The sequence below is a fragment of the Microtus oregoni genome, unplaced genomic scaffold (genome assembly GCF_018167655.1).
Source record: "Microtus oregoni isolate MIOR12 unplaced genomic scaffold, Mior012 000013F_ref0000133, whole genome shotgun sequence".
NCBI lineage: Eukaryota > Metazoa > Chordata > Mammalia > Rodentia > Cricetidae > Microtus > Microtus oregoni.
This window is the reverse complement of record NW_024543072.1, coordinates 22172357-22195206: the sequence shown is the minus strand read 5'-3', so window position 1 is coordinate 22195206 and position 22850 is coordinate 22172357. Positions and strand designations below refer to the sequence as shown.

The 22850-nt window shown below is 39.1% G+C and overlaps 1 protein-coding gene across 2 annotated transcripts in view; it reads left to right on the top strand.

Annotated features, from left to right (window-relative positions):
* Ngly1 (N-glycanase 1) overlaps positions 1–22850 on the top strand; it is a 46311-nt gene that overhangs the window by 3929 nt on the left and 19532 nt on the right. For both annotated transcript variants that reach the window (XM_041662855.1, XM_041662854.1), the window contains exons 2-5: positions 1486–1600; positions 8880–9116; positions 15676–15841; positions 19621–19843. In XM_041662855.1, the coding sequence (XP_041518789.1) occupies positions 1486–1600; positions 8880–9116; positions 15676–15841; positions 19621–19843 (741 nt within the window). The remainder of the gene's footprint in view (positions 1–1485; positions 1601–8879; positions 9117–15675; positions 15842–19620; positions 19844–22850) is intronic.

Sequence of the window (22850 nt, the reverse complement as noted above, 5' to 3'; positions counted from 1 at the left end):
AGCATGTATGTGGGGCCGGGCGGTGGTGGCGCACACCTTTAATCCCAGCACTCGGGAGGCAGAGGCAGGCGGATCTCTGGGAGTTCGAGGCCAGCCTGGTCTACAAGAGCTAGTTCCAGGACAGGCACCAAAGCTACAGAGAAACCCTGTCTCGAAAAACCAAAAAAAAAAAAAAAAAAAAAAAAAAAGAAGCATGTGGGTTGGGCAAGCAACTAGAAGGCTGAGACAAGGAGAATTTTGAGTTTGAGGACCGCCTGGGTGAAGCAAAGCAAAAAGAAAATAGTCTGGGAACTAGATATGACCATCATTGCTAGACTCTTTTTTATACTGCAATAAAAACCATTAAAATACATGATGATCATATAGATCTCTAGATAATATTGGGAAGGTTAAAATTGCTGTGTTTTAAAAGTAGGATATACAATTGTGGTGGCACTGATGATGTCTGTCGCCTTGTGGCATATATCATGAAAAGTCTCAGTTATCTGCAGTGAGCATTGATAAATGTTGGGGTCATTTTATAATTTAGTTTTTGTTTGTTTAAATGGTATGACATAGATCGCAGGGTTGCTGAGCATTCTGTGGTATATAAGGAATCTCCCCTCAGCTGTGGTCTGAATGTTGTGGTGTCAAGATTGAGAAACCCTGGCCTAATACATAGAATAAATGTAGAGAAGATAAACTGCCCTTAGCTTTGATCAGTCTATGCATGCTTCTGAAATCATATGTGGATTTTTTAAAACTTTCAGTCCTTTGTGAACCTACAACTTTTGTAGAATATAGTGGAAATCTCATGGTATTGTCAAACTCTTATAAATAAGTCCTTGACCATTCGGTCTTGCATGGACGAGAGTTTGTAGACCACACTAATGCACAATAGTTAAACAGTACTGCTTCAGCTTTGTCCTTAAATATTCGTGTTTTCCTTTTATTACCTTACTTCCTACACTAAAAATACATTTTGAACTGAGGTAGAAACTAATAGTAAAAACAGTCTTGCTTTAGGGAGAAAAGGAAGCTAAGTGACCATTAAGGTTCCTGCTGTAAGCAAAGCTTCTTTAGCCCAGTTTCAGTTCACAAAGATTTCTTAATCACTATTTTTGTGCCAGGAACCTTTGTAGTGATGGGATCCCTCAGAAGAAGCAAAGGTCTCTACTTTCTGCCTGGAGCTACTGTCAATTATTTTCTTTTAGAAACTTAAAAGACTCAAAAGGTATTTAATTGTAACAGCACAGAATTAAAATGTCACTCAATTTCCTATGGCAGCATTAATACTGTCATCCATTAAGTTGGCCAATAGAAGTGGTACAGAGGTAAAAATCATAAAATTGAACTGCTTGTCTGGACTGCTCGCTCTTTAAAGTTGGAACCTTTACTGCCATGTATGAGCACAGCTGATCCGAAATGTGGAAAGAAACATATATAAACTCTTAAAAAGATAAGTTGCCTCATATTATCTATTATATTCTCTTTATTTTTTATCAGAAACCCCAATGATGAAAAATACAGATCCATCCGTATTGGAAACACAGCCTTTTCTACTAGACTCTTACCGGTCAGAGGAGCTGTTGAGTGTTTGTTTGAAATGGGCTTTGAAGAGGTAAGTGTGTAAGGCTTTCTTCCCCTTCTGCAAAGCAGTCAGCAGTGCCGATGAATAGTTGTTTGAATGAAGTATTACTTTTAATTAATTGATCATTTTGAAAACGTGTAGAACTTCTTTTTACCTGTTAGACATTTTAAAAATATAATGAAGTCAGGATATAATAAATGTAACAAGTTTCCTGAGTTAGGAATTCTTACAAGTCTCAATGATTTAGAATAAAGAGGGTCGAATAATGTGCCCCTTCTGTCTTGTCGCAAGCACTGGCTCTGTGAGTGTACAGTGGATCCTAGGGATCATCGTAGTCTCCAGTAGGAGGTAGAAAATGTGAAACAAATCCAGAAAAGACGAGTTTACCTGCCCCACAGAATGATTTTCTTCTCTGACAGGAATCTCAAGGTCTTTTACCATTTTATTTCACAAGAAGAGTTTGGTGTTTCCATCCCCTCAAACCTTGTGGCAGAGATAACACAATACACATAGTTATCAGAATTGTGAATGTTAGCCAGGCATGCTGGCATATCCAGTAGTCTTACCTACTTGGGGGGAAACAGACTGGAAGGTTGTGAGCTCAGGGCAGCCTGGATTACATACTCAGACTCTGTCTCCAAAAGACAGACAGAGGATTCAGAATCTTCTATGTTCCCCTATGTGATATGTAGGATTTTGGAAGTTGAGCAGGACTACAGGGCCAGTGGCAGTCTGAGGCAGCATCATAGACATTGTCTGCCCTTCCTAACCGAGTTCTATTGCACACCACGAGAATGCAGCTGTGAAGCAAGTTAATATAGCCCCACCTCACCGAGAGCGTGTGTTCTGATATGTTAGAGAGCATGAAAGTGGCTACAAGTGCGAAGGAGAAAAGACGGTGCTGTGCTCACTGCAGTTAGAGTTGCAGTCACTGTAGTAGTCAATGACCAGGGAAGGCCTCAGAGGAGGCAAAGGTGAGCGACAAGAAACCACTCAGTGCCTGAAACTCAGTTCACACAGAGGATTGGCTTGTGCTAAGGGCTTCTAGCTGAGGTAGCTGTGAGACAGAAAATAGCTTTAGGGATCAACAGACCAGGGAAAGACTTGAGTGAGAGAGGAAGCCTCGAGGTTAATCTTGATTATCAATTTGATTAGATTGATAAACACCTGGGGAGTTTAGTAAAACGCATCTATCTCTTATCAATGGGAGTATTTCCAGAGACAATTCAGGACTTTTTTCCTAAATGAATGGTTGAATCCCTCCCTGGAGGGATTAATTAAAAGGGGTGGAACTATGGAGGTAGGGCCTCAGTGAAGGAAGTAGACCTCTAGGAACACTGCTGTGGATGCTATCTCTTACCCCGGCCTCTTCCTATTGCTGCTTTGGTATACTCTGTCTTTCTAGAGAGGCCTCTCCCACCACATGGTCCTACTACCTTGATATTCTGTCTAGCCGTAGGCCCGGAAACATGTTGCCAAGTGACAGGGACTGAACCCTCTGAACCTAAGCCAAAATAAGTCCGTACTCCTTTAAATTGTTTATCAGATATTCTGTCATAGAGATGAGAAGTGGAACTAATATTGAGGCCATATTTTAAGTAGGGAAGAATATTTTCAAATATGTTAGTTATTGCAAAGAGAATATTCTGGATAATCTGGAATGCAGGCAAGGGATGGTACAGGAAAAGCAGTTGAGCTTGCTAAACCAGTTTAAGAATGCCTGGCAGTGGTTACGTGAATAGTGGAAGAACCTTTATCTGCTCTGTCTCTGGTGTTCCTAGCTCCTAGAGGATTGCTATTGCAGTGCAGATAGTAGGCTAGAAACATTTGTTGAATGTTGCTGGTGGTAGAGAGGGGAGAGCTAGATGCATTCAGGAATTACGTGTGTATACCTGTGTAGAGGAACCAATAGGTCTTTATGAATTAGAAGTCTGTACAAGGGAAAAGGAAGAAATTGGGGCTATCTTGGTTTAGATTTCAGACACTAAGTCGATAGTAGTACCACTAAATGAGATGGGAAAAACTTGGAAAGTGGCAGCTTTTAAGGGAGAAAGCACTGCTCGACTTTTGGTTTGACTACTTTGATATTAAATACTGTCTAAGTAGAAATATTAGTAAGTTGAATAAGGTAAGTCCACAACTCAAAAGAGATCAGGCCAGGATTCTAAAGCATGGTATCATCTGATTACAGATTTAAAAAAAAAAAAATCTGAATGTAGAGAATTTCCAGCAATAAAGGGAGAAAAAGGAGATCACTGCTGATTTTGTACAAGGAAATGAAGACTCAAAATTAGGCAGGCAATTAAAAAAACTTAGTAATTGACATGTAGAAGCTGTATCAGTTTCTCATTGTTGAAGTGTCACAGGTTCAAGGGAATCATATTTGTCTTTCACTTAGCAAATATTTGTGTGCTAGGTAGGGTAACCCTCTGACCAAGGACTGTATTAGTTTTGACCCTAAATGTCCCACACCCAAAGAAATGCATCAATTGTCAGGCATTCATTGTGGTTGGGTCTCCTCCATGCCAGATAACAAACTACTCTGAAACTTGGAATAGTATTTGATGTAAATGGAGTCACACTGTTCTATTAAAGTGAAATTATAGTTGCTTTCTGCCAGTCTTTAGACTTCACACTTCAGGACAGATCTGAAGTAACTGTTTCATCATTGTGACTGAGTTGTAAGATGGGCCAATATAGCTGAACACATTAGGAGTTTTGATAGGTTTTTAAGTTGAAAGGTACATCTGATGTTTACCCTGAAATTTGCAAATGTATATTAAAATCCTGAAAATTATGAGTGAGGTTGAGGAAGACTGGGATCCAAACATCTTTTTGACCCTGCAGTTTAGTGTAGTAGGGCCATTCTTAGCTGGAAGTCAGATCTGTCCTCTATCTGCATTCTCTTTCCCATCTTGGTAGGGATGAAGCATAGTAAATCTGGCAGATTTGTTCAGTTTTCTAAAACACAGTTCTGGTCTTTAATTGTCCTAGGCTAGATTTGCTAAACAATCCTGCAGTGAGAATTGTCTTGGGAAAAATATTTCAATAAGCAGGTTTGTTCAATCTTAGAATTCTTCATTTCTTAAAATATTCTTGGATCTTTACATATAGCCTGTCATTTTGACCTTTTGTGAAAATGTGCTATGGATTAAAGATTTTTAATAACATACTGGCCATAGGTATCATTTTTAGGATTGGGTAGAACCACACTTCTGTCCTCTTGGGACTCTGAGGTGTGGACTGAGATGTAGATCAGTTACCTGGGTACTCCATGCATAACCAAATATCCTTCAGTTCCCTGTTGGCCACAGAGTTCAGTTTCAGTTCCATTCCCCCACAGACTACCATCTGCATTTCCAGTACTGCCTCACGAATACCAAGTCACCAGAAGGTTTCATTTGTGGGAACCAGATGGTATTTATAGATGTGAAGCATTTCCCCCCTTTTAAAAACTTTTGTTATTTGAATTTTTTGTTTGTTTTCTTTAACAGCCTGTCCTGAAACTCAGTGTGGCATCCAGGCTGGCCTCAAACTTGTGATTTTGCTGCTTTGGCTTCCCCAATACTGGGGTTGCAGATGGATTTTTGTTTTTTATTGACATGTACTATTTTGTACATTTCTGCGAGATCCTATGTGATATCTTGATATATGTATATACATCAGGTAAGGATCAAATCAAAGTAATTGGGATGTCCATCATGGTGAGTACATTTAAAATCCTGCTTGGAGATAAAACTGCATAGTTGTCACTACATGCACTCTGCTATACCCAAAACATACCAGAACGTTCTCCAGCTGTAGTACTGTGCCCAACTTCTCATACCTGTCCCTCTCCCCGTCTCTAGTATTTACTGTTCTTCACTGCCTTTCTAAAGTCGAAAAGGGTGAGCCATCTCTGTTGTAGATGTTCTGTTTGCTTGTCCCCTTCCAACTATTGGCAGAAGCTTGTAGGTTTTGGTTTCTGTCCGACTAGGATGGGGTCAGTCCTAACAAAACAACTGAGGTCATTGCAGTTTGAATCCATGATTGAGCAATTATTGGGTAGCACAAGTTAGGTTATTCAACTTTTTTGAGCCTTTGTATTTTCATATAAAATGTATGTAAATGGTAAAATTAGAGCCTTTCAGATGGTTCTGACAATTATTGGAGAGAATGTACATGAAATTCTTGCATAGTACCTAGATGGGATCAACACCATGAGTGGTAGAAATTAATTTTCACAGGTAATATGTTTAGTACATGAAGCATCATGGACATTTTGAAAATGGATTCTGTGCAATGAAGTTTTCTGTTCTTATTAATTCCAGCAGCTTCCCATTACCAGGGAAGTAGTTGTTTTCAGTTATTTTAATGTGTGATCTGCAGGTGTCTTAAGGTTACTGTCACTGTGGTGACCAAACACTGTTACCAAAAGCAATTTGAAGAAAGGGTTTATTTTGCTGACACTTCCATATCACAATTCATGATTGTTGGGGCTAGAACTTAAACAGGACAGGAACCTAAAGGCAGGAGCTGGTGCTAAGGCATGGAGGAGTAGCTGCTAAACCAGCTTAGAATTCAAGACCATAAGCCCTGGGGCATCCCCACCAACAATGAACTGGGCCCTCCCCCATCAGTCACTAATTGATAGAGTGCTTTTCAGGCTTGCCTAAGGTGAGCTTATGGAGGTGTTTTCTATATCGGGGTTCCCACACTCAGATGACTCTAGCTTTTGTCAAGTTGACATAAAACTATCTAGCATAAGCTTTGGCTACTGTGTGTGGTGACAACCTTTAATCACATTACAGTTGGTAGAATTACTGTTTGCCACTGTTACTTCTCAGCACCTTGAAACTTGGTTAGATATATTTTCATTTCACCTTTTTTCTTGGTTTACAATTTACTATTTTGAATTAGGAGTCTTGTGTAAGTATATATTAAAGCAATCTGTGCTATGAATAAGCACTTAATTAATGTCAACAAATACTACTTATTTTCTTCTGTTTTTGTTCAGAGAACTTTTCTATTCCTGTTAATAATCTGTAGGTTTGTTTGTTTATTTATTTGTTTATTTGTGGTAGTTGGGGGATGCTGGAAAGATGGCTTACCTGTTAAGAGCACTTGCTGCTCTTACAGAGGACCTGAGTTTGATTCTCATTGCCTACATACAGAAGCTCACAAAGGCCTCTAGCTCTAGTCCTATGAGATTCAATGACATCTTTGGGTCTTTGTGTGTACATGCACATACCCACACACAGATACATATATACTTAAAAATTAAGTACATCTTTAAAGAAAAAAAAAAACCTCTAATGCCAGGCGTGATGGTATGTTCATTCAGTCAAGAGTCGAGGCAGGGCCGGGCGGTGGTGGCACACGCCTTTAATCCCAGCACTCGGGAGGCAGAGGCAGGCGGATCTCTGGGAGTTCGAGGCCAGCCTGGTCTACAAGAGCTAGTTCTGGGATAGGCACCAAAGCTACAGAGAAACCCTGTCTCAAAAAACCAAAAAAAAAAAAAAAAAAAAAAGAGTCAGAGGCAGGCAAATCTTCATGAATTCGAGGCCCACCCAAGCTACATAATGAGTTCTAGAGTAGCCACGGCTACACAGTGAGACCCTGAATTTAAAAAAAAAAGGGGGGGGGGCTGGAGAGATGGCTCAGTGGTTAAGAGCATTGCCTGCTCTTCCAAAGGTCCTGAGTTCAATTCCCAGCAACCACATGGTGGCTCACAACCATCTGTAAAGAGGTCTGGCGCCCTCTTCTGGCCTTCAGGCATACAGACAGAATATTGTATACATAATAAATAAATATTTAAAAAAAGAAAGGAATGAATGAATGAATAAATCTATAGTTTGGGGCCAAAGATGTCACTTGTGGGTAGAGAACTTGCCTAGTGTGTGTAAGACCCCTAGCATTACAAAAAAATTACATCCACATTTTCAAATTAACTGTCAGTGTATACTTTCAACTGTTCTTGGAAAATAGTGGACCAAAACACACTTCTTATGTAACTATTTTCTAAAACTTGGGTTTAGAAATTGTCATGTAATTTTTATAAAAAAAAGTTTTAGTAATAATTGTATAGTTATTATTATTATTATTATTATTGTATACAGTTTACTAAATGAGGTCAAGGTAAATGACATATCTATCCCCTCAGATGGTATTTCTTTGGGAACATTGAAAATGCTATTCACTGTTTTGAGATAGCCCATTTATTGTTGTCAACCATATTTATCTTACTATATGTTATATAGCTTCTCAGTCATTTTGTGTGATACCTTCCTGATCTTTCTGTTGTGTTTAAAACAAATCAAAACAAACACATGTATACTGGGAACTAAACCTTGTTCCTCATAAATGCTAGGAACCAATGTATTTCACTGACCTGTATCTCCAGATTTTTTTTAAACTATATTATGAGACCATCTCACTAGCTTGCCCAGGTCTTCATTGATCTTGGGATTCTGCTTCTCAGTGTCCTGAGTAGCTGGGATTACAGGCCTTAGCCTCCTGATTCCTTTGTATGGTAGTTTTTCTACTGTCATTACTTTGTATAGAATTTAATAGAAACTTACAGTATTTCATTTTATTGCAGAGAATTTAGGGCTATGCATTTGCACTCTTACCATATTCTAAAGTGTTGTTTTTCAAAAGCTCTCCTAAGGCTAGGGTTGTAGTTCGTTCATTTGGTAGAGTACTGCTTGCTACGCAGGCATGAAGCCATAGGTTCAAGCCCCAGCATGGCATTGGCTGGGCTTGGAGGTACATATCTGTAATCCCAGCACTTAGGAAGTGGTAGGAGGAAGATCGGGAAGTTCAAGGTCACCCTTGGCTAGAAAGTAAATTCAAGGCTGACCTGGAATATAGGAGACCTGTCACAAAAAATAAAGTAAAATAAAGGTCCCTTGAACTACATTCAATAATGCTAAGCTTTATATACTACCAAGTAAATACATTTTCTTAATTTTATTTAAAAACTATTATCTTTGTTGAGATTTGATACATTCAAGACTGCAGAGATGGTGTCATGGTTAAGAGCACTGTATACTCTTCAAGAGGAACCGACACCCCATGGCAGCTCAAAAACATCTGTCACTCCAATTCCCGTGGAGCCAATACCCTCTTTTGGGTTCCTTGGGGACTAGGCACATACAGAATGCACAAGACACATATGTGCAGTCAAAATACTCATACATATAAAAATTTAAAGAATACTTTAAATATATATATATAATACATTCAATAGTATTGGCTTTACTGTGTATAAGAATGACTGTCAGTTTAAAGCAGAAGTTAAGATTTTTCTCAATTCTGTAAATTCCAGGGAGAAACACATCTTATCTTTCCTAAGAAAGCCTCAGTGGAGCAGCTGCAGAAAATCCGTGACCTGATTGCCTTAGAGAGAAGCAGCAGATTGGATGGGCCAAACAAGAAGGTGGAATTGTCTCAGCAGCCTGCTGCTGTCAAGTTTCCTTCAGAACAGTCAGAGAATCCCACTGGATTAACACAGCACTCAGGAAACCAACCAGGGCAGCTGCCAAGCTTACCTCCTGCTCCAATGGTAGTATTGTGACCCAGCATTCCTTTACTTCCTGTCGGTGTTGATAACAAAAAAGAATTATTTCTGAAGTTATTTCTCAAATATTCTTGGCTTTAGAGCTCTAATTTCCTCAAATTTGTTAAGCCTTTTGAAAATCATCAAAGTTATAGCAGATGTGGGGAAAATGACTACCACATATTTTCCTCTTCCTTCAGTTCCTTGCTGTTGTAGCACAGGCTGAGCTTCAACCAATGATTCTCCCATTTCAGCCTCTTGAGTGCTAGGATTGTAGTTGTGTATAACCCTGCCCAGCTGCATACTTTTGAAACAAGTTTTGTTTATTATTTACAAGTATACCTGCTTTCTTGGTACTTATATCAGCTACACAAATGAGCATGTCTTTAACCTCAAACAAATAAACTTACTGACCTGGTGTATATTATGACCATTAGATTAGTTGATTGTCTTTATTGTGTTTACACTGGTAATATAAATTTTACCTGATGCCAGTCTCCATGGGGATTATTTATTCTCTTGGTCCAACCATTATCAACATCTTAAATGAAAAATTGGCTTCTTTAAATTTAAATGATAATTTATAACAAATCTTTTTCTGTCCCACCAGCCAGCTTCTGAATAGTGGCATGGAGACTTATTATTAATTATGAAAGCCTGGCCTTTAGCTTAGGTTTGTCTCAACTAACTCTGACAAATTAAGCCATTTATTTTAATCTATGTTCTATCTCGTGGTGTTATCTCTCTTTCATCTTGCACCTTCTGTTTCGTCTCCCTCTGGCTGGTGACTCCATCCTTCTTCTTCCCAGAGTCCTCTCTATCCCCTGAAGTTCTGCCTAACCTCTTCCTAGCTACTGGCCATTGAGCTTTTATTACACTAATCACAGCAATACTTTTCACACAGTATACAAATATCCCACAACAATAATCTATTCATAAACTGGTTGTATATACTTAAAGTCAGTGAAATTTGGTTATTAACATGAAGAATTAAAGTCAGTATTTTTTTATGTCTTAGCAGGCACTATTGGCAAATTTAAATGACCCCATTTAATAGCTGTTGTGTGTCTTTTCCTGAGGAGACATAAAGAAATGGATATGCACTTTAGAGAGGGCCCTAGCAGCAGACCAAGGGAATGAATCCATCCTAGTCCAGCTTGGTGAACTAGTGAATCTCTTGAACTTATTTATAGGCTCATAAATGATGCCTAAACAGCTGCATCATTAAAAAGTTGCACCCTAACATGGGTCATCATGGGTGAGCTCCTCCCAGAAGCTGCATGGGTGGAATCTATTCAGTTGTTTTCACTACTTAATGTACTCTGGTCATTCCTGGTGGCACATGCAGCTGGGTTGGGACATAAGAACAAGGGAGAAGCTAGAATCTCAAGTAAGGGTTTGTGTTAGTGACTTCCCTATTGCTTTGATAAAACACCATGTCCAAGGCAACTTTATAGAAAAGGGGTTTATTCAGAGTTTATGGTTAAAGAGTGTTAGGGTCCATAGTGACAAGGGACAGCATTGCAGCAGATGGAGACATGGAGGCTAGAGCAGCAGCTGACGGCACATCTTGAGCTATAAACAGGAAACAGAGAGAGCGCTATCTGGAAATAGTATGTAGCTTTTGACACCTCAGAGCTTGCCTCCAATGACACACTTCCTCCAGCAAGGCCATACCTCCTAAGCCCTCAAGCAGTGCCAACAACTGGGGACCATATATTCAAATGCCCAAGACTTATAGGTGATGACATCTCATTGAGACCACCACAGGTTCCTTTCCCACACTTTCCTTCTATGAAGGACTAGCTCAGTCTTATAAAGGTCTCCTGAGTGCTGGTCATCCTAGCTGCTTTGACTTTGAGATGACAGTGGACGTCATACCTGGAGGACAATATTAACAATAGGGAATACTTGGTTTGCAAAAATTCCTTTTGATAAAGGTTATTAGGTATTCAAATTTTCACTGTCAGATTTCTTTGTGATATTTCTACAGTTATTTTATGAGTAACTAGTTTAAACTCATATCCACATATTATAATTTCAGTGGACTACCTTGTCATTTTTCTCCATACAGTAGAAATTTACATAATCAATTCTTAAATCCACCCATCATCTTCTCATATTGGCTAATTCTGGACACTTTAAGCTCTTTTTTCCTTGGTAGTAGACAATTGAGAGTCTTTTCTGACTCACCTGGAAGGCCCCACACTGCTCCTTTGAAAATAAAGAGTGCAATTGGTAGGTTCTGGCCAGCTAAGACACAGATGTGATCTGTCCTTTCTTGGAACCCATATTGAGTAGTTCCCTAACTTTTTTCAGGAAAGCTTTAACTCCTCTGTCCATACTCATTTATGTCTCCTTTGATTTACAGATCTGGAAGTCAAAGTAGTTGTTTCCCTTTTCATAGCTCCACACATTTAATTGGTTTATAGTAGTAATCCCAGCCAGGGCTTAGGATGGTTCTCAGAAATGTAACTGTCAGACCATCAGTTGGGGTTGTTTTGATATCAAGACCATTATTATATGGAGAAGAAAGGTAAACTGAGACTGGTAAAACTAAACATTATAAATTATATGTGTATAATATTTAAATTTTTCATGTTGAAAATTATAAACTCAATTTTTCATATTAAAAATATGTAATTTTAAAGTCTGGAAAATTGTACATACCTAATTTTCTGTAAGTGGTAAGATTGTGGGTGATAAATTTTTTTACACCTATTAGTAGTTCATGATCTTTTGGGGGACAATGTGTAGTTTATACTTATTTTTTGTTAGAAATGTTTATTGAATTCCAAAATGAATTAAAAACGTCACTTAAAATTTATTATTAAATAGAATGTTCATTCTTAAAAATAGGCTCCACATCTAGAGGTCACAAATATAAAGGATGGTATAAAAAGTGGAAAAGAGCTGCTGGGCTTGGGGATCATTGATTCTTTGCTAGAGGAGTGAGCTTGCTTATCCAGCATCGTGGATTTGACAGGATCGGGAGCTTTGTACTTTCCTATAAAGAGTCTTAAATAGCTCATATCAGAACCTAAAATAATTGGAAATATGAATAGTGGGGAAAAGCCTTTTTGGTCTCAAACAGATTTCATATTTTAAATTTCCATTTGCACTCCAAATAACTTTTTCTCTGTCAGGCAATTAACTGCTGCCTTGTGTAGCATTAGTACGTGGTTACCCAGCTGCCATAATTGCCCTGCAATCAACAGCCTTCTATTTTTATGGCTTAAGCCCCCCCCCCTTGGACCAATGAATATGTAACGAAATAAGGCAAAAAAATAAACTTTATTGTTCAAGATTATTTGAATGCCATTAAAACTACAATGAATGAGGTAATTTCCATATAGAAAAGGAATAAATTGAAAATAAAAATACTCTAAATGAGTTCTTAACTCTCTCACTAAATGAAAACTGCATTCAAGAGAAATACACCACTTTAAGTGCATCATTTTAATAAGAATTCTTTCTAATAAAAATGGATAGTTTTGTTTTTCCATCAGTTTTGCTTTGTAACAATTTCTGTTTATGTCAGTAGCATACTACATGTTGATGTTCTAACACCTCATGTCTTAGATCTCACCTGTGTCTGCTTCCTTCTTGATCTCTTTTTTCAGGAAGGCTTCCTGATGTCCTCTATACCTTTCTCTAAGCCACTCTCTCCCATGTTACACTGGCCTCACAAACACATCCCTGAACAGAATCCCATCTTTAACAGACCATTTTCAGAACTTTCTTCTAAACTGTTTTAAAACGAGTCAGCACACAATCTCCCTTGAGTTGTGCATGGACTGGATTTCTCGCTACTGCTTTCCCATCCTCACCACTGTCTCCATTTCTCATGCACTTGTCTTACATCTCCATCTTTGGTTATGTACCATCAGTAAGATACTGCAAGCACACAGTCTTCGAGGACAGTGGCCTTGTTTGCTTTAATCTTAATCATTTTCCAGTGTCTAATTCATTCACAGGCAGATATTTGTTGATTCACTGGTTGATCTGTTAATACATGATTTTTTTTTCTTTTCTTCAGTTTTTTTTTCCTTTCTTCCATTTATCTTCTTTCTCATCCTCCCCCCCCCCTTTTGTGATACTGAGGCCTCATGCATGCTAGGCAAGTGCTATACCACTGCTCTACGTCCCCAACTCTCTCTTTACCTGTTAAAGAGTCTCAATTAGTCATCCAGGCTGGCCTTGAACCTAACGGTTCTCTGACCTGAGCCTCCACAGTGGCTGGGATTCAGGCCTCTGCCATTGAGCTTGATTACAGTTTCTTGTGCTTATATCCTAGTGCTTAATACAGTGCCTGGCGTACTATATTTGGTATGGTTTGCTAATCTAGTCACGTTTACTATGATTGCTCTCGGAACTTTTGTCTTTTTCCCCTTTTATGTTGGAGGTAGGATCTTGTTATGAAACACTTACCTCCTAATTAATGGTTTCTGTGTTGTGACATTTTATAAAGTATATTAATTTGACCCTTCTACATGATTTGGTTTGGTTGGGTATGAATTCCATGTACCAACTCATTTTTCCATGAGAATTTTAAAACATGTACTTCATGTGCTTTCAATAAAATGTCTGCTACCAGACTCTCCCACCTTCACCCCATACACATTTAGTTTTCCTTACTGCTTAAAGGGCCATTAGGATTTGGGGGGTATTTACCTACTGATAAGCAGTGTTGTAGTCTTGTTTAGTTCGATTTTATTCATTCTTGATCTTCAGATGTGTAAAATTTGCTTCTTTTATTTCTTTGAGATGTTTTTTTTTTCCATTGCTTGTATTCTTTTCTAAAATTTCTTTGAGGTTTGGAAACTTCTTGGTTTGTATCTGATTCTTTTATGCCTTACTCTTAGAAAATGCCTTAGTCAATCGTCTTCTTCTTCTTCTTCTTCTTCTTCTTCTTCTTCTTCTTCTTCTTCTTCTTCTCTTTTTGGTTTTTCGAGACAGGGTTTCTCTGTGGTGGGAGCCTGTCCTGAAACTAGCTCTTGTAGACCAGGCTGGTCTTGAACTCACAGAGATCCGCCTCTGCCTCCCAAGTGCTAGGATTAAAGGCGTGCGCCACCACCTCCAGGCTCTTAGTCAGTCTTCTAATTGATACATTTATGTATTGTTTGATTATACCAGTACCACCTTTTCTCAGTGTTTAAATTTTTATTCCAAAAATCTGTACTAGAGCCTTTTGAATACAGATGGCTCCCACCTTTCAGTGTTCAGATTGAGTTTTCTTCTTTCTAGTGGTACGAGAGACGTGCAGTACAAGTCTAGTGGAAACCACCCTGGAGTGTAAGTGAGCTCAGTGTTTTCCTGTGCTGGAGATACATAGCAGACACTCCCTAGTAACAATGGACAAGGGCAGTGAGGTGCAACTTGACCAGCCTCGGCATCTTGAGGCTCACAGAGTAGTGTTACCAAGCTGTGGTCCCGGAGGGGGTCTAAATGCTTTTTCACTCAAGATATTGCTAGCCTGTGATAGATTTTCCAGGCTCTCACTCCATTGGAGGAGTGTCTATATGATATGTGCTCTAGTCTTGGGAGACATACTTCTTTTCAGACTCTGATGTGTTTTCTATTGTTACTGTAGGATTTGCTTTCTGATACTAATTCTTTTTGTTTTTGTTTTACTTTTTTGAGACAGGGTCTCTCCGCAGTTTTCGGGCCTGTCCTGGAACTCACTCTGTAGACCAGGCTGGCCTCGAACTCACAGAGATCCTACTGTCTCTGCCTCCTGAGTGCTGAGATTAAGGGTGTGAGCCACCACTGCCTGGCCTGATACTAATTCTAACACACTTTTCCCCCTTGTGGTTCATGCCAGTTTTATAGACCCCGCGACACCTGGCAGAGCCTAGGAGCCTGCCAGCTGCCTTTGTTTCCAGCATCTGTAATGAGGGCAAGACATGCTACTTTTGGGATATACGTAGGCACCTGGTGTGGACTTGATGACTAACCTTTCTGTTGGGACTCTAAGCATGCAGTGTCACTGCCAAGAGGCAGGCTTCCTTGGTGATGAGATGACAAGGAAGGAGAAATACTGTTCTTCCTGCAGACCCTGCCCACCCACATCCTTTCCTGCTGTGTAGTGCTTTGGCTCCTCACACAGTACAGTTGTTTTGGAAACTTTTTCACATTTCTGTCAACACTTAGGCAGGTGGGCATACTGTTCGGTGTTTTTCTTGTAGCCCATACATATGCCTTTCCTCTTTGGGTATGTGTTGACATTCTTGATCTCACAAAATCAAGAATGTAATGCTGTATGTTACACGGGTTTCTAGCTGAAAGGATTCTCAGATGTGTTGCTCAGAGCCCTGTCTTTAATCATATGTTCATCAGAACGTATGGTTTATAAATTCAACAGCGAATTCGTAGGACTCTGTGTAGACAGTGGAAAATAGACAGATACAAATGTAGCTGTCTCTTAATATTAATATTATAAAGGCATCCATCTAATTGGCTTTTTTTTCGTTGACTCCATATGGTATCATTGAACCACAGTGGCTTTTTTCATTTACTTTTATAGCATTGTAGAAAAGCTAATTTTAGTGTTTTTTCTTCTTAGGTTGTTGGTGATTCAACCATCTTAAAAGTTCTGCAGTCCAACATTCAGCATGTGCAGATCTATGAAAATCCTGTCCTTCAGGAGAAAGCATTGACGTGTATCCCAGTCAATGAACTAAAGAGAAAATCTCAAGAAAAGTTATTCAAAGCTCGAAAGCTAGATAAAGGTAGTGGCTTCCATAATGATTTATTGCTAATTATGCATTATTTTTGAATAATAGTACCTTTAGCTATATGTGCACACTAGGAATAGACAATGATACATATATAGATTTTTAAGAAGTATAACAATAATGGACATATCTTTGCTTTTTTTAAAAAAAATATATTGTGGTTACAGTAATGTAGAAAATATCCCATCCTACCTTTTTAAGCATGCGGCTCTTGCTCTTTAGTATGTTAACCTTTACCACTACCCTTCTTTTTGTCATATAAAATGGAAAGTCCACCCATTAAATGGTTATACTCTGCCCTTCCCTACCCCTAGCTGCCAGCAATCACTGTTCTGCTCTGTGGTTCTGACTGCTCTGTTGCGTGTGGGCTTACTTGGTTTAGTGTGATTTCCCTAGGACTCGTTCGTGTTGAACATACTGCATAATCGTCTTCTGTTGTGAGATAGATGATGAGCCATGTGTGAACATCTGTGTCTTGCCTGTGTAGTCATCTGTTAGTAGACACTTGCGTTGTTTCATGTTTAACTCTTGTGCCGCTGTGAACATGTGTGAACAGATATCTCTTTGAGACCTGGTTTTAATTATTTGGTGTTTTAACCCAAAAGTGCTAATATTCTAATTCTAATTGTTTTGAGGATTTGCCAAACTTTTCCTTAGTGGCTGTACCATTTTGCCTTCCCATCAGTAGTGTACAGGATTTCAGTTTATCTTCGCTAGCAACTACTCAACTAAATATTTATATTTATATGTAATTATATAGAGGTAAATAGAGGTAAAGTGGGAGCTCATTTTAGTTTTAGTGTGCCTTTCCAATTTTTTAATGGGTATTTGTACATCTATCTCAAACAAATGTTATTTAACATTTCTCTAAAAAATATTTTTTAACTTAAATATGCATTTTCATTTTAATATTGGTATATAAATGTTTGTGGATAAGGTAGAACTTTATGAATTATATAGCAAGTATTAAATAATACTTTTATGTTTTGTATTGTTTTTTTACTATGCTACAGATTGAACCCAGTGTCTTGCATATGTTAGACAAGTGGTCCACCCTGGAACTACCCCACTGATTTAATTTTTAAAATATTGTCTCAGTGTATAGCTCAGACTGACACTGACTTTATGCTCTTACTGCCTCTGCTTCCCAAGTGCTGGGATTACTGGCGTGCTCCACTATGTCTGGCTTTAGTTAGTCTAGCAGAATTGATCCCTAAAGGTAGACACAGGTTCATTTTTGTTATTATATAATATTTATTGGTACAGAATAATTTTATAACAGTTGTCTTTGTATAAGCTCAGGTTGCTGCTTACACTGAGCAACCTCTCTACCTCAATTTCTTCATTTGGAAATAAGAATACTTGAAAGTGCCGGGTGGTGTTGGTACACGCCTTTAATCCCAGCACTCGGGAGGCAGAGGCAGGCGGATCTCTGTGAGTTCGGGGCCAGCCTGGTCTACAAGAGCTAGTTCCAGGACAGGAACCAAAAGCTATGGAGAAACCCTGTCTCGAAAAAAAAAAAAAAGAATACTTGAAAGAATAAAGGACTGAGTACATTTAAACAGCCCAGAAAATGGTTTTGACCTTTATAATCATTTGTTAGCATTAATGGTGTCAGGATTTTAGTTGTTAATTTTTTTTTGCAACTATAGGGTTTTTGATTTTTTTATGCAATTGATTTTTATCCAATTATCTTATTGCCCAATACTATGTTTTTTAGGGCACTTTATAGTTTGGGGGAAGTGGTTATCCTGCTTTCTAATAAACATTTTTAGTGCTCTAGCTTAAATGCCACCCATCTGCATACACTGCAGGCGAAATGGTCTCATTCCTTCTGTCCAGAGTGAGAGTGTCATCATTCATTCCACTCCTCTATGTAATGTGATTACTCAACATGTTGCTGCTAGTTTTTTTTTAAGAAAAAGAATAGGAAAAATAATTTCTTCAATCTGAGTCTGCCCTTTCCTTGATGCTCTTCATTTCTTGATGTAAAACTAAGTTTCTGACCTGCATCACTTTCTTTTTTCCTATTCTGAAAGATGAGACACCTATTGAAGAGTTTTGAGTAACATGATGTACACGCCCATCTCCATAGTATCCCCCAGGACTGAGGGTAGAACCCAGGGCCTCCAGCAAGCTAGACAGATTGACTACACTGCATCTTAGCTCGGGCTTTTTCCCAGGGAGAACACTATTACAGGTAGAGACAAGGCTCAGGAAGATGCTGACAGTTCTTGTACGTCTCAGTTTATTTTGACTGGGACTGTGTCATGAATGTTCTACTGGAGAACTTCCACATTGTTCAGGAAAAGTTAGGATTTTCTCCCAGTCAGTCCTTGCCCCTCCATATGGTATGGCTCTTCAAAATTTGTTCTTCCAAATAGTTCTGTGGAAAAATAGTTTAAATTTGTGTGTGGCTTATAAATTTATCTCACATATATTTAGTTTTCATTTATATATCACTGGCATCTTGTTAGGTCTCTGCAAAATGCTGTAATACACATTTATTTCATCTCCACAGTTCCCTGTGGGTGGGCACTGGGATTGCTGTCTGCTTTTCTTTGTGCTGAATACAGCTCACTGAAGTACTCATAAAACATGCCTCCTGGTCCTTGGACAAACTCACCCTTGCCGGTGTCCACTCTGACCTTCACACAAGTGCACTGTGGCACACTGATCACACACTTCAGTAAATATAATTAATATAATTTGTTTGTTTTTTTTTTTGAGGCAGGGTTTGCCTGTATAGTCCAGCTTTCCTGGAGCTCACTGTGTTGACCAAGCCGGCCTTGAACTCAGATATCTGTCTGCCTCTGCCTCCCAAGTCCTAGGTTTAAAAGTGTGTGCCACCACTGCCCAGCTGAAAAAATGTAATTTTTAAAAATAGGTATGATAGGAGGTAGTACTTTATTGATAAAATTGGGCAGGATATTTAGTGTCGTGTTCACTTGCTGGGACTCTTTTGTATGTTGTAGACATGGTTGTGTTTATGTCTTCTGGGATGTGTGTCCATGGGTAAATTCTGTTTCACAGTGAAACACTGATTAAAAACAATAAAAATAGTTACTGGAGAGACTCTCTGCTTTTTCAGAGAACCTGAACTTGATTACTGGTACCCACAGGGAAGCTCACAACCTTCTGTAAGTCCAGTCCCCTGGGATCTAATGCCTTTCCCAAGGGCACCAGGCATGCCTGGATATGCAGACATATATGTAGGTAAAACACCCATACACATAAATAATTTATTAAAAAGTTGGTACCATGATGTTTAAAGTATCTGGTATTTTGAATTCTACCTGTGACTTTGTTTTTACTGTTAAATGTTTACCTATGTATATTCCTAACTAATTTAATACAGCCAGTATTAATATTTGTTTGATGGTGCTAGTGATAAAAACCTGGACCTCCTCATATCAGTCAGATGCTCCATCACAGAGCTTTAATGTAGCCATTTTTTAAATGTTTTTCATTCTATTCCCTTGTGTTTTATGGGTCTATTCTAAATTGACCCTAGTTCCTTGAGACACCATAATGTTCTGCTCACCTGCATAGGTAGCACAAAGACAGCAGTGGTCACATCCTCTGCTGTTCCTGTCAAATCACACAGGTTACTGTGTGTTAAACCCGTTCACAGCAGCTGACATTGTTCCTTGTGAAAGCTTTTATCATCTTACTCTATCATTTATTTCTGATCCCAATTCAAGCATAAATCTATAGTAGTTTTAACGTTCTGTCAGCGTTAAACATTAACTGATTCTCTCCTGACTTCCAAGGTACTAATGTAAGTGATGAGGACTTCCTTCTACTGGAGCTCCTACACTGGTTTAAAGAGGAGTTTTTCCGCTGGGTGAATAACATTGTGTGCAGCAAATGCGGTGGAGAGACTAGATCTAGAGATGAAGCATTGCTGCCCAATGATGATGAGCTGAAGTGGGGTGCAAACAACGTAGAGGATCATTACTGTGATGCATGCCAGTTGAGCAACCGGTTCCCAAGGTGGGTACCTGTGAAGTGATGTTAGAGGGTCTCTCAGTGGGATGGTTGGCAGGAATTTATTATTAAATTAGCTTTTGATCTCCATTTTAACTGGACTTGATATTTCTTTTGGACAGAGGTCTACAGACTAGACTTGAAAGGAAAAGTATGGTCTCAGGGCACCCAAGGCCAAGTTTTCAGCACAAAAGAGATGTATTTGCCCCAGAGGGACAGGGGGCAGGGAATAAGAGTCAAACTCAGGAGATTAAGGACAAGGGGGAAAGGGAAGGGAAAAAAGGGGAAGGGACAGAGAGGGTGGGGAACAACAAAGGACTGCCTCTGGATGGAGAGGAGACAGATGTGGTACATAGGAAAACAGCAGTTTATAAAGGTACTAGGGGAAACCCCATGTTAGGATGAGGTGTTTAATTTTAATTGGCATGTCAATTAGGTGAGCCAAAGCGGGCTTTTTTGATTGCTGGACCGTGATAGTCTGCCTTAGGAGGAGCAGTGACTAGAAAAGGGAATCTTGGTGACTAATGTAATCTAATGGTTTTTAGCAAGGCAGAGGGAATTGGAAGTAGGGCAAAGCCTGCCAGAGCCACATGTTTGAGTGGGCTAGTGTCCCTTGAAGTCAGGCAGACTAGACTCAACCATATCTACATTGTCTAGTTCTGTTAGAACACAGTCAAACTGACTTACCTGGTACCGTGACCGTTCTTAAGCCACAACAGAGTTGTTGAGAACTGATGACCATAAGACCCGCCAGAATATTCCGTCTCCTTTCCTCTGTCTTCTCTGTCTGTCATGTATGTGTGACTGTTTCTTGTGTAGTCCAAGCTGAACTGAAACTTCTGGTTTTCCTGCCTCTACCTGTTGAGTCGTGGAATTGCAGACATGTATCACTATACCTGGTTTATTCATGCTTTGTGTATGCTAGTCAGATACTTTGCCAGCTGAGCTGATCTCCAGCCCTTACTATCTCCTTTTAAATTTCTAAATGTATTTATAGCTTTTTAAATTCTGAAAGTATTATTGATAGTAATATACAGTGACAATAATAATAACAGTGATACCATTGATCATTATGATAATACAGAGTTGTCTTTATTTAATCATCAGATATGGGGGGGGGGGTAAAAAGTAACTTATAAAGGCAGAAATTTGTTTTGATTAGGACTTTCCCTGTCCCAGTCTTTCATATTTGGCTCAATCTCTGCATTTTTGTTTTGTTTTGTTTTTCTTGTTTGGTTAATTGGTTTGATTTTCTGAGACTGAGTCTTGCTGTGTAGCTCAAACATGATCCTCTTACATGCCAAGAATACATGTATGCACCACTAAGCCTGACCAATCATGTCTGTTTTAAAATTGGGAAATTAAAATTTTCAATTCACTTTTTGACTTATAAGCCTTTTATTAGATTTTCTTTCTTGGGGGCAGGGTGGACATTTGAGACAGGGTCTTTCTATACAGCTCTGGCTGTCCTGGAACTAGCTTTGTTGACAAGACTGGCCTTGAACTTGTGGAGATCTGCCTCCCAAGTGCTGGGATTAAAGGCATGTGCCACCACCACCCTGCTTGTTAGATGTTCTTAATAGGCAATACTTAGGAAATTTAGTTCTGTTGCCCACTAGAAAGCCTGTTCTGTTGGGAATGTAGGACTCAGTTTTGTCCAATTTGGAACCCACCCCTACATTAAACCAGTTTGTTTGTTTGTTTAAATCTCTCTCTGTGTGTGTGTCTCTCTCCTCTCTCTCTCTCTCTCTCTCTCTCTCTCTCTCTCTCTCTCTCTCTATCTCTGTGTGTGTGTGTGTGTGTGTGTGTCTCTCTCTCTCTCTCAGGTTTTTTTTTTGTTGTTTTGTTTTTTGTTTTTTTAGTATGGAGTGGTACTGGTTAGCATATTTATGCAAAGTTTATTTTCTAACCATTTTACTGTTTTGCTTGTAGATGTTATTTATGCAAGGTTGAAATATTAAACATGTTTTGGGGGTGTTGTGTTTTGTTTTGTTTATATTGTACCAGAACTAGAACTCAGGGCCTTGGTGTTGCTGGTGCAATGCTTTCTCATTCATCTAACTCTTGACCTAATCCATTTGACTTGCCCCAAGACCAGAATCCTTGAATTCTTCGTTATACTTTAATGTAAACTTACATCTCTTTTCAGTTACGGAATCCTAAATCCATTTAACTTAGCTTAAGCAAAGCGTATGCTCAACTAACGTGTCATTGCAGAGCCAGTTATTTCATTCATGGCACTACTTCCTCTTTCTCCCAGGCCTGGGACCGGCCTTTCTCAGTGCAGAGTGAGAAATCTCAGTGCCGTCCATTCTTAGGATAATTTTATAATTAGAATAACTTTTGGGGGAACGTTGCAGACATCTTTCTTGTAAATTAGCATGCATCTTTAAGTGTATCCAAAGAATCAATCGTTAGTAAAAAGAAAGCTGGAATTTATATTAAGTTAAAATCTTTGTGTGTGGGTGAGGAGTCCAGGTGTGTATATGCACCGCTGTGTTCACAGGTGCACAGTGAAAGCCAGAGGAGAATGTCAGAAGTCCTATTCATTCATTATCCGCCTTATTCCCTTAAGACAGGGTCTCTCACTGAAGCTGGAACTCGGCTAGTGTCCAGCAAGCCTCAGAAGTCTTCCTGTCTCCATCACCCATAGCGTTGGGTCACAAGTATGCATGGTCACACCTAGTTTTATACATGAGTGCTGGATCCAGACTCCAGTCCTTATGCTCATGCAAGAAGTGTTCTTAGCCACTGAGTCATCTCTCCAAACCCTAATCCTCACAGCCCTACTTTTGGGTTTGGTTTTTAGAAACAGGGTCTCGTGAAGCACAGGCTGGCCTTGAACTCTGTATGCAGCCAAGAATGACTTTGAATTTCTAATCCTCCTCCTCCTTCCTCCCAAAAGCTGGGATTGCAATTTTACAATACCATGCCATCTACCAATTGAGCTAACTCCCTGGCCCTGCCCCAAGCTAAAATATGTTGAGTAGCATTTAAATTTAATTACAATAAA